This window comes from Onthophagus taurus, chromosome 1, assembly GCF_036711975.1.
Source record: "Onthophagus taurus isolate NC chromosome 1, IU_Otau_3.0, whole genome shotgun sequence".
NCBI classification, from domain to species: Eukaryota; Metazoa; Arthropoda; class Insecta; order Coleoptera; family Scarabaeidae; genus Onthophagus; species Onthophagus taurus.
The window spans coordinates 16,932,966-16,951,934 of NC_091966.1; the positions used below are offsets into that span (position 1 = coordinate 16,932,966).

At 31.8% G+C, this 18,969-nt stretch overlaps 1 protein-coding gene and 1 long non-coding RNA gene across 8 annotated transcripts in view; one reads left to right on the forward strand and one right to left on the reverse strand.

Moving 5' to 3' along the window:
• The window catches only part of LOC111415750 (protein bric-a-brac 1-like), a 561,730-nt gene that overhangs the window by 519,708 nt on the left and 23,053 nt on the right, over positions 1 to 18,969 (forward strand). For all 7 annotated transcript variants that reach the window (XM_023047590.2, XM_071197810.1, XM_023047588.2 and 4 more), the window contains one exon: positions 556 to 616. In XM_023047590.2, the coding sequence (XP_022903358.2) occupies positions 556 to 616 (61 nt within the window). The remainder of the gene's footprint in view (positions 1 to 555; positions 617 to 18,969) is intronic.
• Positions 2,609 to 5,105, reverse strand: LOC139430629 (uncharacterized). Its single transcript, XR_011641022.1, has 3 exons — positions 4,972 to 5,105; positions 4,408 to 4,744; positions 2,609 to 4,353 (listed from the first exon to the last, which is right to left on the reverse strand). It is a non-coding gene; the product is annotated as an uncharacterized lncRNA (long non-coding RNA).

The window sequence follows — 18,969 nt, forward strand, 5'->3', positions numbered from 1 at the left end:
GGAGGAAGCACAATAAGTGCGAAGCGACTTATTTATTTAAATTTCCAACGGAAGCAAATAACTTAGACCGGTACGCATTTTTACGGTATTATGTAAATGGTGACACGCGCGAGATGGTTTTTACTTCTTTTATTTTAAACCCTTTTGTTTTAAAATATAACCAAGCAGTACAAAGATTTAGTTCGCGATAAAACGGTACTGGTAATTTTATTTCGGGGAATCGGCGCGGCTTTTCAGTTCCTGACAGGACGAATTTAATTAATAAGCCGCGTCGTTATTAAAAAAAGCGTACAACATGGAGGAAAAAGCGGCGGAGTCAACAGCCCCGGCCACGCATTCCTTTAATGGTCGCACACAAATTACATTCCGGGCGTAGCATAAATTAAGAGAATTTAATTACGGCAACAATTATAAATAAAGAGTCGACCGTATTTTATGATAATTTTATGTACATTGCGCTATTAAAACGCATTTATTCCACCAACGTAGCGCCACACACGGCCCAACGCTCTGCCCAACAATGACAAACGACCCTAACGGATTTTTCTGTTTCAGGCCAAGCTGTTGGAATCATCCCATGCTTGGCTCGGTGCTGCCTCCACCTCTTCAATCGCCGGTAAGTGTCAACGTTTTTTTTATATTTTAAGTTCTACATATTTCATTAGTTACTGTACTTATAAGATTTTATAATATTAGTTTAGATGTATTCAAATCAACAAATTATATCTACTCAACAACTGATGTCGTATTTAAACTGAACTATTTTTCAACACACATCAATAATAATCTACAGTGTGTTAATTAATTATCGTACCCGATGTCATGATAATTAATTAACACACTGTATATAAAGTGAATAAATTCACATTCTATTATTCTTAGAAAATTATTGTGCTCGGTTATGTAAAATATTTTTAAACCATTTTATATTCTTTAACATTTGTTATAGAATAGTATATAAAATCATTTTGATTTATTGATATAACTACATTATCTATATCTATAACAGAACAGATACCATGTTGTCAACAACTTTAATACTAATAATTTAAAATCTGCGTAGTTCCACAAAAATTAACGTATACCAATACAGTATGTATTCGACACTTTTTGAAATGCATCAAAGAGAATTCTCGTAGTAGCTCTGCGCAACGTTCCATCTTGGATCTCAGAGAACGACATCAAAGAAGAATTCAACCAGACCATATTGTTAAATAAAAGTAGAAGATGTGCGTTGTTGAATCACCACCATACAACTAATAAAGAAATGCTACAGACACATGTAAAGTTATTGCTCACTCAAGCCTAAATGAGTTAAAGTTAACGAAGAAAATACCGACCCACCTATATGTTCAAACTACAAGGAAGCTCGCCCAGTTCGATGGCATAGATGATGGAAGAAAGAAGATAGAAGAAGTAACAACAATACAATAACTTTCATGTCCAAAACCAGATCAATTTCCAAACACAAAATAAATCCTCTCTAGAAATCCCTCCAACTTCGGCATCCATCATGTCTCCTTAAAACTCACTAAATTTATCAAAGAAAAACAAACTTAATTATTAATAACGTTTATACCCTCTTACAAAGTCTATATTGCTTGTATATCAGTATAAATAATCCAAACGGCATCTATGTCATTTACCTTTCAAACCTAAGTGAAGAGATAGTTAACCCGACATCTTAGATACAAAAAAGTGCAACTAATACAAGAAATGGCCTAATGTGATTCAACCTAAAATTTGCTTCAAATCTTAAAATATCTGGATTAAATATAATTAACGGATATTGATTGGAGAAGTAGTCAGAAACTGGAAGATATTTTAAAAAACTATTTATGCAAGATAATCAAACGAAATTGGTGATTTAAGTCTAATCCTAAATATCGAGTTTGAATTTCACAAGTATCATTCAACTATCCATCAACTGGGTTAATAACATCCTTGAACAAGGGATTTAGAAAGGAAAGTTCACGGTGGGTCGCTTCTTAGACGTAGTAAAAGCGTTTGATAAAGTCTAGCTGGACTGATTTAAATATAAATTACACAATGTAGAACTCCGAAATGACTTAATAGCAAAAGCAAAACAGCGCTATACTTTTTTTGAAATAATGAACTCATCGTTAATTGTAATTGTGGTAATATTATTGCCCCCATGAATAACACCTTGAGTGATTAATAACACCATTAACACCAAAATTAAAATTACTCGGAGATTGTTTTCTTATGTAAAAGTTATCATTACTGACTGTTACGGATACCTAATTAAAATAGCAAAATAAAATAATCTGAGGGTCAATCTTAGACAAAACTAGATTTTTTTTTAATTAATGGTGGGTTTTGTAAAATAAAAACTTTTTGATATATTATAAGGTTACACCAAATTTTATATTTTGGGGTTGAACGTTTTTTTTTATAAAAATTTCTAAAAACGCAACTTTTAAACGTTTTAAAGTAAAGTTATAATACATTTAGATGAGCAAAAAGTTGTATCAATTTCAAGGAAATTAGAAATATTTTCAGGAATTTTCCAAGATTTCAGAGTAAATTAAAAAAATGAGAATATGTTTTATTATGTTTAAAAATTAATATCTCAAAAACTAAAAGATATTTTAAAAATCGTCTTTTTTATTGGAAAGCTAATAATTTGTGTTGCAAATGTTAATAATTTCATGTTAATGATAATTTTATAATGATTAATTGGAATTACAATTTATTATGATTTTCTGAAAATAATTAAAAATAATTGTTTATTACGAAAAATTTCCAATATTGATTCTTTTCAATTTGCAATATGACTTATCAACTAATCTATAATTCCAGAGTCATACAATAAAGCATCTGTGTTTTTATAAAGTAAACTTTTCATCGCTAAAATATAGCGATGGAATAATAATGCACTCAATTTCCAAACTTCTCTGGGCAGAGACTCGTCGCGTTGCTTCGATAGTCGTCCTTTTTCTACGTGTATTTTTTTGTCAATAACAATAATATATTAAATGAATTAAACTCAACTATTTTCAAGCCATAATAAGTAGGCGCTTTGTGGTTAATTGCCAAACAGTTGAGGTGAAGCTTTCATTAGCATTCTGAGTATGCAGTTTACCGAGAGATTACAGAGAAATTAATAGTAAACACTATTACTATGTATATATTTATCCTATATTTACTATGTATATATAACTATGTATATGGACTAAAATATCTGATTAGTAAGTGGTCTCCAGATAGATTTTCATAAATTGCCAACTGATGTTTTTGTACATCTGAATGCTGTTTTATTCTCGCCTGCTAGCAGATAGTGCTGATGATTAGTATTTTAGTCTATAGAGCACATGTGATAATAGGTGGCCATTATCGTTTTTTTTATATTCCCTTTTCCCTCGTTATTTGCGTTTATCGAAGCCATTAATGGCTTTGCACCATGTTTTCTTTATACACAATATCTTTTAAAGAAACCCAAGTTTGCATTTGGTTTTTAGTAGATGTTGTTGTTATTTTCTGAACTTTACAGTTGTGGTAGGAAATCTTGTTACAATAACTGCATATTCAAATACCTTCGTGTTCATTTCTTCATGATAATATTTCGTTTTTTACCTTCAAGCACTAAACTCAATTCAAACAACAAAACCCAATTCAGAACCAACATGAAAAATTATTAATTGTCTTCCTTTTCCTGATGAATTGTTAAGCTCTTTATTTAAACCTTCGAAAAATGCTTGCCTCATGGTTTGAATGAATTTATCTACTCAAACTTTCCTTTTAGTATGACCTTCATTAAATCATGTCTCATCAAACCAGTATATTGGGCCTGCTTGGGGACTCACATTCTTTGTTTCCGGTATTCTTATATTCTTTAATCACACGGTAAACTGTTGATTTATATATCTTACCAGCAGCCTCTACAATTTTATCAGAAATCTCGGTCATTTTCTTAATTTAACTTTTGTCATTAGTGATGTACTGCTTGCATAGATTTTAGAATACTTTACTTTTCTGGTAAATTAAGTGTCCCAAATCCAATAAATTTCCAAAAATTTTTAAATACGAGGTATTTAACAAATCATGAACAAGATGATTTTATATTTTTCAAACTGTCGCTTTAAAAATTAAGTTAAAAGAAAATATTTTTCTCCAAATCACTTTGTAATAGGGAAATAAAATTTTCTGATGCAGTACTAGTATGTTTGTGGATAGTTTATACCAAATTTTAAGTTTCCAGAATGAACAGTATTTTTCATAAAGTAGTTTAATGCCTCGGTTCAAATTTGACATTTAATGAAAATGAGGTTAAGGAAAAACCAATTTATTTTGTCCGCCCGAGATTGTCCACGTCCATTTTCTGTCTTGCAGCTTATCGGAGAAAGTATTCATTAAATAAAAATGCAAATTCTTTTAGTCTCTCACCTCTACTTTTTCTGTTTCCAAATTCATATTATTTTATTTTTGTTTCTTCCCTTTCTTTCTTCATTCGTGCAAATTATTATTGTAAACATGTGATATGCATGAGATTTGAAGGAAATAATGTTGTTGCAGTTTTCAATATGCTGCCATAAAAATGTTTTACGATCAAACTCCGTTTAACGTTCTGAAAAATACAAGTACAAATAATTGTTCTTAATTTTGTACGCTAATATTTTATTCTCATTTCAAAGAAGAAGTAGAATTCTTTGTATCTTCATCTGCTACATCTTCTTAACTATTTCAAATAATGGAAGAGAACCTTTTTGAAGCAATTCGCAATCTGTGAAAATATTCAAACAGATGATGTACAAAATGATCGTTGAGAGAGATAATAAAATAAATAAATCCCCACAATAATAATTTTCTCTGACAAATACCTCTAATATAATGATTTTTATGATATTATTCATAGTCATGTAAGGGATATTTTTAATTTTTAATCATATAATATAAACTGAGGTCATTTTGTAGCACGCCCCATAGTTTACTGCGCAACAAAATACTTACATCAATATTTTATATGGACGATATAATAACGTAATTGAAGAATTCCAATCATATTTTATAGTTTCGATTCAATTCAAACCATTTAATCGATTTCGATCATTTCGACATGAAATATTCACGCCTAAAAACGAATATTAAATTCGCCCACTGCCGGCGCACTTAGATTTCCGTCTCTTATATTTATAGCAAGCCGGTAGTCTCTGGAGCGCAACCGCTAAAATATTAAAAGTACGGAGTATTGGGGTATTTCAAGCGGTAAATAAAATAAAAATTGAACCGTCCATGAAATATAAATTGCCACGTCACCTGGTCTATTGCTAGTTTGATTTCCTTCGACGATGATGGGGTGGGTCGTTTTAAAAAATAATGACGTAATTGGAACAACCTTTCCATTACCAACATTGAAATAACGTTAAAAAAGTTCCGTAATTACAAAACGGCTAACTATCATTGTATTTCACTTATAGTATTTCTTTAATGACTTTGGAATGTAAACATACCATTTACCGGTTGATGTTTTATTAAGACTTTGACTTAAGTATCTAATAGGCATTAGGTATCCATCTTAATTATTTGTTGTTATGTTATGAAAATGCCTTGAAAATAAAATATAGTTGTGTTAAACGTCGTAATAAAACATTTCGATGACGTGCATTTAAGCGAGATGTTTCGAAAAATTGCAATTACTACGTACTCGCAGGAGATTTATAATGTTTTATTTCAAGATAAACATTTACGATTTAACGTTAAAGCTGGTTTTATATTTTTGCATCCAAAGGCCTCCCATAAAAACGAGTATAAAGATACACGCGATTTTTATTTTTTATTTGCATTATTAAAATCTATCGCGAAGAATATAGTTAATAGGCCACTAAATCATCATTTTTAAATGGCCCGTAAAAGTAAATTAACAACGATGGGCGGTATCGAACGTCGAAAATACGTTTTGTTGATCGAAGAACGATACGCGCCGATTTTATTAGTATTCGCTTTGTTTTTTCGGACAACTAAAATAAACGTTTAAATATTTAATACTTTTTTATTTCTCGAATCCGTTATTATTTTTTTTTATTTCAAATATGTCCCTATTAATTTCTTCGAGGTTTGTTGAAAACGTTTTAAAAGGAAAAGTAACCTCGTCATATTTATACAATATAATACCATTATCTTCTTTTAAAATGCAATTGAATTCGCGCGTGAATAGCCTACAACAGTAAATCGCCTCGAATCGAACAATAAATCGCGTCGCGAATGGAAGCAGCGAAAAACTAAAAACCAAACTAAAAAGGTTCCAATTTAAAGCCGACCCAGCTATTTGTTGAAATCCTAACCCCGGGTTCGGTATTAAATCTCAATAAAGCCGGCATAAAAACAATAAAGGCCCCTCGCATGCAAACGATAAGTTTTATATTTCCATTATTTGAACCGATATCGCTAGTCCTTAATACCCGTATATAACGTATTAAAATTTCTTTATATTCGAATAAATTATTTGAAATTAAACAAATTTAACTTTATTAGAAATTTACGTTGCATATTAATACTGTTAGATAATCTAATCTGATCATACACTCTCACAGGTAATACCTTGACATGTCATATGACTATCCCTTAAAAGAGAGATGTTCCTATTTTTAAGATAAAGTTTCATTATTCGACGAAACGTTTAATGATCTATCTGCATTCCTTTTCTACAAAGTTGCCAAGCTTTATTCACACTTCATCAATACAAAAAGCAAACACAGCCTAAAACCATTTCTTAGATCTTACTGATGTTGTGTAGCTATCAATATTTTCATCAATTCTGTCGGCAACCTCATAAGTTTGTTGTATTGTGAAACTGCAAAAATAACGAACTCACTCACTGAGTCTCAACAGAATGAAAGTCGCTCAACAAATAACAGATTTTTATTGTGGCAAAAATTTGATTTCAACGGTTATTAGAAACGGCTTAATTTTAAATTCCAAGATAGAAGTTATAACTTCTTAGAATATCGCCGATTTATAGAAACCTTTGTAAAGTATTTGATTTCATTATAATTCTTCTTGCTATATTTCTAATCTTTCTTTATGGAGATATAGCCACTTCTTTCTTTATTATTAGTACAGAAAACTACATATTTATTCTTTTATTAATTTTATTATAGATGTTTATCTAAACGAGTCATGAAGAGAACACTTTGAAATTAATTATTAAAAAACTACTTATAGTTTTGATTTAATGTACGGTATTGTATACAGGGTGTTTTAAAACAACGTTTAAATATTTATAGGGGTAGTACTACAGTCGAAAACAAGTCAAAAGTGTTAATCAACATGGGTCCGAAAATCAACCGTTTTCGCGATACAGGATGTTTAAATTTTTTGGGACTCTACGTTTTTTCTTTTAAACTGTAACTACTACAGGTTTGATAATTGGCAAATCGATACTATATGAAACTGTCTCTTTCTGAGAGTAGTATGATGTTTCCATTGCTTCTAGTTAGTATAAGTTATTCCATTACAAAACGTTATGCCATTAGTTACCAAAATTTGGCCATTACAAGAAGTAGGCTTTGCCTTACGTACAATCTGCTAAGATATAATTTGACGTTTCGTTCAAATTACGAAATAACTAAACCTATTTCGTTTAGGTTTCGTCTTCCCTTTAGGATAATAGTCTTAATAGTCCGTATTTTCTTCAGCTAGTTGCAATCCCATTTCTGTCATCTTTTCCGATATTCTCTCCAGGAAATATTGGGTTTAATTGGGCTTCCTTTAATGACCACAGCTAAGTCGTTTTTAGTCTTGTATCTATGATGTTCTGTACAATCGACGTTATCACGTCCTCTGTCCCTCTTCCCTTTATATAGCCAAATTGGTTATCACTCAGTAATTGTCTCCTTTCTATTTCAGCTTTTATTCTGCCATTGATTAGTCTTTCAAGTATTTGTCCCATCACGCTCAGAAAGCACAATGGTCTGTACGCTTGATCCTCTCCATCTTTTTTTGATTTAGGTATTAAGATAAGTGTTGCTTTCTTCCAGATATTTGGAATAGCCCTCAGAAACCCAACCCAACCCAAGCTAAACCCAACCCAACGGAACCCAAGTCAAACCCAACCCAATCGAACTGAACCAAACCGACCCGAACCCAACATTCAAGATATGAGCTATATGTAGACGGCCATGCCCACCATTTTTGATCTTTGAACATCTTCACCAACAGTACCCACCAACAGAACAATGGAAAACACTATTGCAAATCAACAGTGTCCTCTAAAAAAGATAGCAACGCCCTGTTTTTTTTGTTCCATTGCACTTACGTTTCTGAAATATTCCTTATATGGGACGTTCATCCTGATCTTTCGATCTAAGTTACTTTCAAGCATGTTACCACCTCTAGTCTACCGCAAGTGGACCATAAAGTCTTATAAATATAAAATCTATCTTATAGAGGATGCTCAAAAATTGAATTTCCAATTTTCACTATTTAATTGTAAAATATCAAAAATTTACCTACTCCAGTGTACTCTCGGTACATACTTTTATAACCCCTACAGGTCAGCAATAAATAGCATTAAATTGCTCCAAATACCTTACGATTTTACTTACTCACAGTTATTTCCAGCTTTTAAAGAATAGCAAATAAAATATATAGAAATTAACCAAACATGGAGAATATTTGATAGCTTAACAACCTTGCCTTTATAAATTAGCCGAAATAGATAAGATTAATAATAGAATATATCGAGCAGACTAAGGAACAAGTTGTGAAATGAAAATTGTCTAAAGTGTCTGCGAAAGCGTCAAAAATACTTTTATGCTTTCAGTAACAGCAAAATCAGTTGGGGAAAGCTCAAGCAGTTTAAAGGATTTTTGATATCCTTTTGTTGTATCTCTATTGTTGGCTATACTATAATATTACTGGCACTAAAAGAAATAAAAAATGAAAAAATGTTCCAATACCGACGTTTTTGCAAATTTCAAATACTAAATTAGATTAGATAATGAAAAAAACATTGTCGATGGATTAAATCCTGTTGTGTTAAAAACGAAAACAAAAGTGATATATATTTAACACTCGCAACTTCATCAATCTAGAAGTGTCGCATTAGATTTTAATTCCAGTTGAATATTTAATAAATTAAATATCATAAATGCTAATTTCTGGCGGCTTAAATAGAAACGTTGTGATTTATGACCTAAACGTTGTATCTCAGCTCAAGGATGTAAATTTTTTAAAATGTGTCTAATGGAATCTGCAGATTACGGCCCAGTCGTTTTAGGTATAATAACATTATTGTTTGAAGAGTCACTGAATTGGTATTTGCATATCCTGTTACTGCCGCGCACTTGCTATATATGGACACACCTTAACGCATCTTTTCTTTCTTAAACGTTTTAGGAGCATCAAATCAATCATTTTCTAACGCTTCCTCAAATTCACTCTTATTACAAAGTATTTTGCTGAAATCCAATTTATTAACCTATGCAAGTTATTTTAAGAAAGTTGGTTAACCTTAAAATTATATTTCTGTAGTCAATCCAACATCACTCTTGTGATGTTTATTTATTATTCCGTATTTAATCCAACTCTGGTTAGGTCAGCTCTGTTACTATTTTTAAACATTGTGTCAAAATTTGTTATGATGCGATTTGAGAAAATTGAAAAAAAAAAGATGAAGGCTTTAATAAAAGTTTTGGAATTTTAATTATAATATATAAAATTTTTCTCTCTCTTTAATTTTCTTAATTAACGTGCTGTAGGTAACATCTCAGATATTAACTTCAATGCGACTAACAAATTTATCTTGACAATTTAACAGTTGCTTATAGCGCATACATATTCCCTCACTCATCTCATGTAAATTCATATTTAAACGAAATGCCAAGCCCTGAGCAAGAACAGCAACAATGTCAGTTCATCGTCGACCTCCTCCACTTCTTCTTCGTCTTCCTTCTTTAAAGCGAGTATTCTTTGGTTCTCTTTCTTTGTGTCGTGTTTACGTAGGTCATTACGATGTTCGGGGATTATAATTTAATAATAATAAATGCAGGAGGAGGCGCGACGGACACCGGTAATTTCGCGTAGGCACGCCGCAATACGCATAATACGAAGAAAGGAAGATTGCAAAATAATTGCCTTCAGCAATAATTACATTTATTTTATAAGGCGGACCAGCGGCGAGAACCAAACGAACGGAGCGGAGACGATTATATTTGAATTTATTTTAGATTAATGGCGGTGCCTATGTAAATTGCCCCTTTTTGCAATTGCTAAAATTATTAAAATTGCAATTGTATTTATTCAATGCAATTCTAAAAGTCATCGTCTTACTTTATATTTGATATTTGTGTTAAGAATTGAATGAATAAACCATAACTAATAACACAAAATCAAAAAAAAAAAAAATTGAATATTAATATTAATGCATCGTTTGCTGTAAACATTTCAACTATTCTCGAATTAAATTTGCAAATGTGAAGGACAATGAAAATTAACATTACAGAATTGTGGTACCACTCCTGATAAATGAAAAAATTTACATCGCAGATGACCGCTTACCATTTTCCTATTCTTATAAATTTTTTCAAGGCGACAATGTCCTTTATATATAGAAAGAAATAGAAGGAAGGGGGAAGGAACGTATAACGCGCGCGATAACATTTTATTAACGTAACCTTTCCGGTGCAAGCCGGGCCACTTCAAAGTCGATATTTATCCGCATCGTATAATAAACGAATCGTGCGATGTATTTACGAGACGAAGAATAATAATAGGGGCCTTCTGGTATTTTAAACTAAATGTCAAATTCATAAATGCTAAGCACAGCTCGACGCTGACCGACAGACAATCCGTCTCAAACAATAAAAGTTGAATTACTCGGGATTTATGCCTAAAATTTTATGTAAAAGAAGTTCACATTTATTTCCACAAATTACAAACCTTTATAAATTAATTTATTTTTATTACCACTTTAAGAAAATAATTAAACGAATTAATTAAACAAACTCTTCAAATCATAAAATTTTATTAATTTTAATGAATTCTACTTCATTTATTTCAAAATGCGGTATTTTTAGACAAACAATTATTCCATTTTGGTATTATTCAATTTTATTTTACATTAACGAATTAATGAGTTGTTGCAATTGTTCGACCATCTGTTGTAATTAATTTAAATTCAAGGTAAAGTTTAAAAGGCATTGAGATATTTTTTAACAATAATTTTGACTTACTTGAAATTTACAAATTAATTATTTGATAAATTATGAAGGCGTCAAAACCGGTATTAATTGATCTAAAACTAGCACTATCACTAAAAACTTGCGGTTTAAGCCGTGCGTCTTTTGAAAAAATGTTTAACATTTCGTATTCCATGCAACCTTTACAGAAACAAGGTTGATGTAACGAAATCGGTTAACATTTGAAAATATATACATGAACAGATAGTTATCAACTAAGTTGTTTTTGTCAAATCCGGATGGAGAAGGTTTCGTTAAGGTAATTAGTATATTCCATGTGTTGCTGAGTTCTTAGTCGTCTTCTTTATTCATATTGTTCCTATGTCGATGAATTTTTATCATCCTTTGCAAACAACCCTGAAACATAATGGAGGCAGATAAAACCGGCTGGTGCAGTACTTATAGTGCTAGTCTTCCCTTTGCTTGCGTTGTTTGGTGGCTTGCACTACAGCCCATTCTGAGCCTTGGCCTTTTCTACAACAGTCATCCATTCTCAATTTTGGGCTAAATTACCCCAGTCCTTCACCTGCAGGGCGCTCAAATGCTTCCTAACATTGTCCATCCATCGTCCCCTTGGCCTTCCTCTTGGTCGACGATCCTCTGTTATTTGAGTAAGTACTTTGCGCGTCACTCTCTTGCCGGAATTCTCTACATATATTCCAGGCAACTCAGTCTCTGGGCTTCAATTCACGTCGATAGTTCTGGTCCTTCCTACAGTTCTCTTATCTCGTATATTTTATTTCATATTTTGGTCCATATATCCTTCATAAGATCCCTCTTTCAAACTTGTTTAATAACTCTTGGTGAAGATTTTTGAGTCTCATTGTTTCAGATCCATAGCTTACTTACAGGGTGTATGATCGTCTTGTACAGCCTTTCTTTACAGCCTCTTGTTAAAAGTTTGGACCGTATACGTTGTTATTTTGATAAATGATGGAGCCTAGATATTTAAATTCATTCACCATTCCAAGGTTATTACTTCCAATCTGAATAATTACTGCTCCCTGTACGACCTGTTACCACATATTTGCTTTTCCCTTTATCTATTTGCAGATCCGGGTGTTTTCAAGGGCTTCCTATAACGCTGCTCTGCTTCTTTCAATCAGTACTACAGCATCCGTATAGTCAAGGCAACATCAAGGCAACATCAAGTACTCCAGTACTTGATGTTGACGATTTATCGTACCTCTAGGGTTCAGTGCAATTCCTCGTATGGCCATTTCCAGGAGGAGATTAAACAATTGCGGCGATAGGACATCCCTTTGCTTAAGACCAAGTTTAATTTCAAAATCCTTTGACAGAAGGTTACCTATTTTACATTGACCCTTGATTTTTTCCACTGCAGCTCTTATCACTTTTCGTATCTTTAGTGGTATTTAACCTTTGTGTAACCGTTGTATAACTAGTGAATAGCTATATTAAATTCCTAATATTTCTCTACAATTAGTCTTAATATGAATATCTAGTCAATGGTGGATCGATTACTTTTAAAACCAACAAGATAATCTGCTATTATTGTTTCTGTCACTTTAGTTAGCCTATGGATTACCTCCATAAACAATTTGTACGTAACCACAAGCAAGGTTATGCCTCTATAATTCGAGCAAATCAGTTTATCCCCCTTTTTGAATACGGGATAAATTATGCCAGTTTTCCATTCTCTGGGGAACTTTTCCATCTTCTTTATTTTTCGAAACAATTTATGAATGGCCATCGACAGGTCAATTCCTTGTATTACTTCTGCCCGGATTTCGACTACTCTCAGAAATTTGTTGCGTTTCAGTTTTTTAATTGCTCTCCGAAGTTCTTCTAAGGAAGGTTCCTCAGTGCTCATGATGGTCCGTTATAATGGACATCTTCTGGAGTGCATCGTGTAGAAATTCTCGTAGTTCTTTCTTTAAATTCTTTTTGTTGTATATCCTTTCCGCTCGTTGAAACAAGACTTGCATCACTGAGCTCTTCTGTTGTGGATGGCGATGGGACGAATCCTGTCTTCCTAGTTATCAAAAACCATTACATCTAGGAAAGGTAACTGTTTTGCAGCTTCCGTTTCCATGATAAATCTGATCATAGGGTATTGTGAGTTTACGTGGTCTAGGAATTCCTGGAGTCGTTGCTTTCCATGTTGCCAGATCACGAAGGTGTCATTCACGGCATCTTTGACTGGTACTCTGGTAAATAGAGATTCCACAAAATGCGTAGTATCTCTGACATATGTTTCTGTTTTACCTCTATAAGGAGACAGAATCTTGGCAAAGTGGTTCGTCAGTTGATACATTGGAGAATTTAGCGTAGTGGAACATCCGCTTTATGGATTTTAGGTAATCCATATATTCTTGGTGGCCTATACGAAAAAACTTCTTTGTTGTTCTGCTTATATTTCTGTATTATATGCTAAAATTTGTTTTACTTGATTTAAAAACGACAAGTTAAAATTGGTTTTCATTGGAAATCTTTTTTTTTCAATTTAATCCATTGAAATTGGACGAAGAGATAAAATTCACATACACGAATCGATTCTTAGCTTTATTGCGGTTACAAATCAAATTAGCTCGCCATTATTGCTGGATTAAGTGCTGTTTAACAAATCAAAGCCAATTTTCGGAGCGGTCGCTGCGAACTACTGCATTTTTAATACCATTGAAATTGAATAGATGTGTGGCGTACGTTAACCCGGTTTATTTAGTATTTGAAATACATTATGAAATCGATCGTTAATTTTTAATTATGTTATAGGTCTTTTTGAAATGAGGACCACACACGTAGTCTTCGCCGAAGTTATTTATTTATAAAATGCCAATTACCACAAAAGCGCGTATCACTATTATACGGTCGTTTTATTGTTTTATTTAACTGCGGACATTAAATATCGGCCCGGTTTTATTATTCATTAATATATTCGTATTCGGATGGTCGGGATAAAAAGGTATTAAAATTCGTTTGGTGCGATTCAGGTCCGCCGCCACACAAAACTGAAAATAATATTATTATTAGAAAAGAACGTTTTACGACTGCAATATAAATATAGGAGCGGCTTTAACGGCTGTAATAAATATTATTAAAAACACGGTCCACGGGCGTTATAATCGGAATAATGAGTTCGGTGAGCTAGTTTATGTTGTACGGTGTATAAAAGTACACAGAAACGATTTAATCCCAGCCGCTCCGATAAAATACACTTTATACCGAAATATATCCTACAGTAGTTGTTAAATTTATACCCTACAGTTTTACTTTACTTAGAAACATTAGTTTTTTTATTTTATCTTAACCGAAGTAATTAAACCTAACAAAAAAATTCATCTTCATTCACTTCTTTTATTTTCAATCTTATACATGAATGCATTTTATAAAAGCCATTAATTCTTGGTATTTGAATGAAGAATACAAAGAAAAGTATTCATCTTTTCTTAACTCGCCTAACCCTATCGGCCGTCTTTCAGTCGTAATTTACAGTCCATATACATATGCGTACGAACAAAATAAAATAGCTGAGACAGAGGTAATGATTTGAAATGAGACTAACAAGGATACCTTCATATGTTATCGACAATTGTAATCTTCGCATAAAAGCAATCATTACGTGCTCGTATTTAGTTTAGCGCGCGGTTATAGAATAAACAATCACCAGAAACAAATCTCTTATTGAAAACCGCGTGGCCGCCAGATGTTATTTATTAACGACGACGACGGCCTCCCGACAGGTTATTTATTACTTTTATTTAACGGCGCTCGAAGTATAGCAACCACTTTCATGCATTCGTTCGCGATTATCGTTTGAATTAAATTAAAACGGCCCAGCATGAAACGAATCTTTTGTACTATCTTGAGAACGCATTCCTATCGGGTCGAAGGTATTTTGTATCTTAACACTTTTAAAGTCACATGTTTACATAAATATGTGTTAAAAAAATATTTCGATTTTCGTGTTTGTTGAAAATTATTAAAAATCAAACATTTATTTACGTTTATTAATATGAAGATAATTATTGCACAATTATATTTACAACCGCGCCGCAATAAATAATATGTAATAAATAATGAAATATATATATTAATAATTTATTTATCAACGGTAAATATGATTACATTTAATCAATTAGCAAATTTATTTATTAAAATGGTATAATAAACAAAAATATTGTGAAATAAATATAAGTACTATACAATAATAATAAATATTTGTTAATGAATTATAAATATTTACAAGTTTATCAATTTACAATTTAAATACAATTTTGGTAATGCGATTAACACTTTTATGAAGTTCAGATCAAAAAGTGTCATCTTTTAATCGAAAATGTTCTTACATCCTAGTTAGAAAAGATTATGAAGCCTTTTCAAACACATTTATTTTAATGTGTACCAACGATTTGTTATAGTTAATTCTATGATGTTGAATACATGGATATTGTTAATGTTGATGTCTGACAATTATTACAACAGCAACTAAGCAACTATACTGGACCTGTGTCCTTTATAAGCACCAAGAGAGGTCGCTTCCCTACTATAGTCACCTCCTCTGGTTCAGATGGTAGCTCGACGAGACACCATCTGAGATCTTTTTAGATTTACTTCTTTTACGGAGCTGTATTTGAGGCTGCGTTAATATATAAAGATTACAAATAGTACTTGCCCAAAGAAATATTGACTTCCGAAACTTGGAAACAGCTTGATTAAATTTTTTAATTGAATTACGTGCGAATTAACCAAGACTTTATCTCCAACCTTAATCTCTGGTCAGTTCATTACGAAGATTCGAGATTAACACTTTAGATAAACGCTAAATCTTTTCTTTCCGCCCTATTAGTTTAGAGATGATACAGAAGAATCAAATTTTGAAGAACTCATGATGTTGTTTACAAACTGGGCAAGTTATTATGTGACGTGGTATACCAAAAAACTTTTGGTGTTTGGAAAATAAATTGTTCTTCTTCAAATTGTTCGGCTGAAAATGGTGGTGTGTTTTATAAAACCGATAGGAAAAGATTAGTTACCCTTGCTAGATTACTAGATACTGTTTGCAGAAGACCAAATACTGTTTGTAGAAGATTAAATGCTGCTTACGCTTACGATAGATAAAGTACTGTTAGTAGAAGACTAATTACTGCTACAGGAGGACTAAATACTACTAATAGAGAACCAGATAATACTTACACAACACTACATATTGCTGGCAGAAGAATAAATAGTACTTGTAGAAGATTAAATAGTGCTGGAAAAACGTTGAATACTGCTGTTAATAGACTACATGCTGTTAATGGACGAATAGAATATACATGCGGTATAATATAAACAAGACATTGCTTGCAGAACACTAAATATTGTTTGCAAAAGACTAGATATTTCAGCCAGCGGATACTAGTGAGGGTATTCATCTTCTCCTATAAAGCATAATTTATAACATTTATAGTAACAGCTATAAAGTTTGTTGATTGCTTCCTTCATTTCACCCTCCATATATTTGCTCATATAATTGGTTCATAACATTAATTCTAGCAACACCAGTATAACTGGCGTTACCTTTTCATTTTCTTTTCATTTTCATCATTAAATAATCATACAGTCCATCAATCTATCTATAAGCTTTTTCAAGTTTTTCAATCTACATACTGTAGATTTTCAGTGCTCCTCTTTGGATGCCTCAAAGGATTCTGACTCTTGTGTTGGCAGACTGGTTTTGAAAACATATCAGCAACGTCATATTTTTCAACAATAGATTCCATTTTTATATCAAAACTTATTCGTTGTCTTGATTCATATTTCAATAGGATGTTCTTCTACTTCTTCTTGTTGGAGTATCACAACTTCTGGTTCTGTTGTAAAATGGTAGCATTCAAGTTGCTTGAGGTCTTTGTTCTTCTTGCTTTCGTTGTCATTTGGGGAATTTCTTTATAAAGTCAATCAACGGTTGTGACACAAACATTCCTTTTGGTTTCGTGCCACAAAAAGTCTATAATAACATAACTTTTCCGGTTTTTTTAGTCCATCAGGAGTTATTAAATGTTCTAGGAAAACGAAACCACGAAAGACCATAAGGTGACACAAAGGCTCTATTAGTGCAATCTACCACTACTAATTTTATCCCTTTGGTGATGTGTAAATGATTCGCATTCTTGGATTATGTTATCCTTAAGTAAATAATCTGGTTCTTTTTAAAGATATTTCTTCTTCATTGAGGTTGTTACTGTTGAACTCAAATTGATTTGGCTGCTGCACTGTTGAAGTGCAAAACATCTTTGGAAGTTACGTCCCTGAAGAAAGAAATCCTTTTGTATTGATAAATCATTTTCTATTTTTAACTAAATTTGACAATAATTTAACAGATGGCAGGAATGTTTTCCTTGTCGGTTCACCATGAGGATTTTTTGAAGGAATTTACTAATTGTTTTCGTAAGTAATGAGAATTGGATTATTAAAAGTTTGCCGGTGTTGGTTACCTTTAACAATTAAGCAAATGTAGTCAAACACAAATTGAAGGATATTTAAAAAAAAATCTAAACAACCTTTCTGATGATTCAACAAAAATGTGCTTTATGTAAATATGTTCATGCCATATTATTTGTGTAAACCTAAAAGATACATCAAGGATAGGAGATAAAAAATCATGAAACGGATTCCAAAAACACAACAAAAAATTGTAATGGAGTGGTTAAAAGTAAAATTATAAATAATTCGTATCGGTTTTACATTTATGAAATCGGATGTTTTCGTGTTTGAAAAAAGACCAAAAAGGATATTATTGGAAAATATGTTAAATATGGGTCGATATTTATCATGTAACCAGAATTTTGGATACAAGGAAGAAAAAGATTTTATCTCAGGTTTGATAGCCATTTGGGACAAAATAATTATTTATTATTTATATTATTAGGCGTCAATTAAGAACATAAACCGAAACAAAAAACACAAACCCTTTTGTAATCTTCAAAATTGGCCCGTGGAGGTCAATTTATAATAAAGCGTACTTAAGAAATTGATTTCATCTTAACTTCTCTAACTTTGGAGTGTTGCACTCGTTTAGTATGAAGAGCTCAATAAATATATTTATTTAGAAGGACAACAGTGACTTGCCTACAAACTTTCTCGATTGTCAACGATGAAAATTCGCAGCGAAATAAGTAGCAATTTAAACAATAACACTCATCCAAGTGAATACATTTATTTGTATTAATACCAGTAATAAAAAACTGGATTAAATATGCATACACATAACAATATTTTTTTAAACATACTACTAACTAAAGTTTCTATTATAAATTAATTATATGCTATTTATAAATTACGTATAAAAATCTGAATTCTTGGAAAACCTTCCTTACTTTTTCATTAAACAAGTCGCAACAACTTACATAAATCTGCATAGTACATACCAATTATCTTTAACAAATTAGTTTTTAGAAAGATTTAATAAAAATATCTTTTGATTGATTTCACTTATTAACATTGTAAACACCGTTTCTTAGAGAAAAAAATTTGCAACCTTATATAATTAAAAAAAATTACAAGAACAAGAAACCACAGGCGTTGATTAATATCAACAACTATAAAATTGTAAATGTTTTTTTACAACGTTTTCTTTTTATACAAAACGAGAAAAAAAAACATAATGTTACATAAATCAATATCTTTCACGCCACCACGTGTTGGAAGTTGTTGTAACAAACTACAAATAACCATTTTTGTAATTTAATATAGGGGTATTTACAGCGCGACAATATTTTCGATCATATGTGTTCAAAAAAAATATGTACTCGTTTTCTATAGGGGT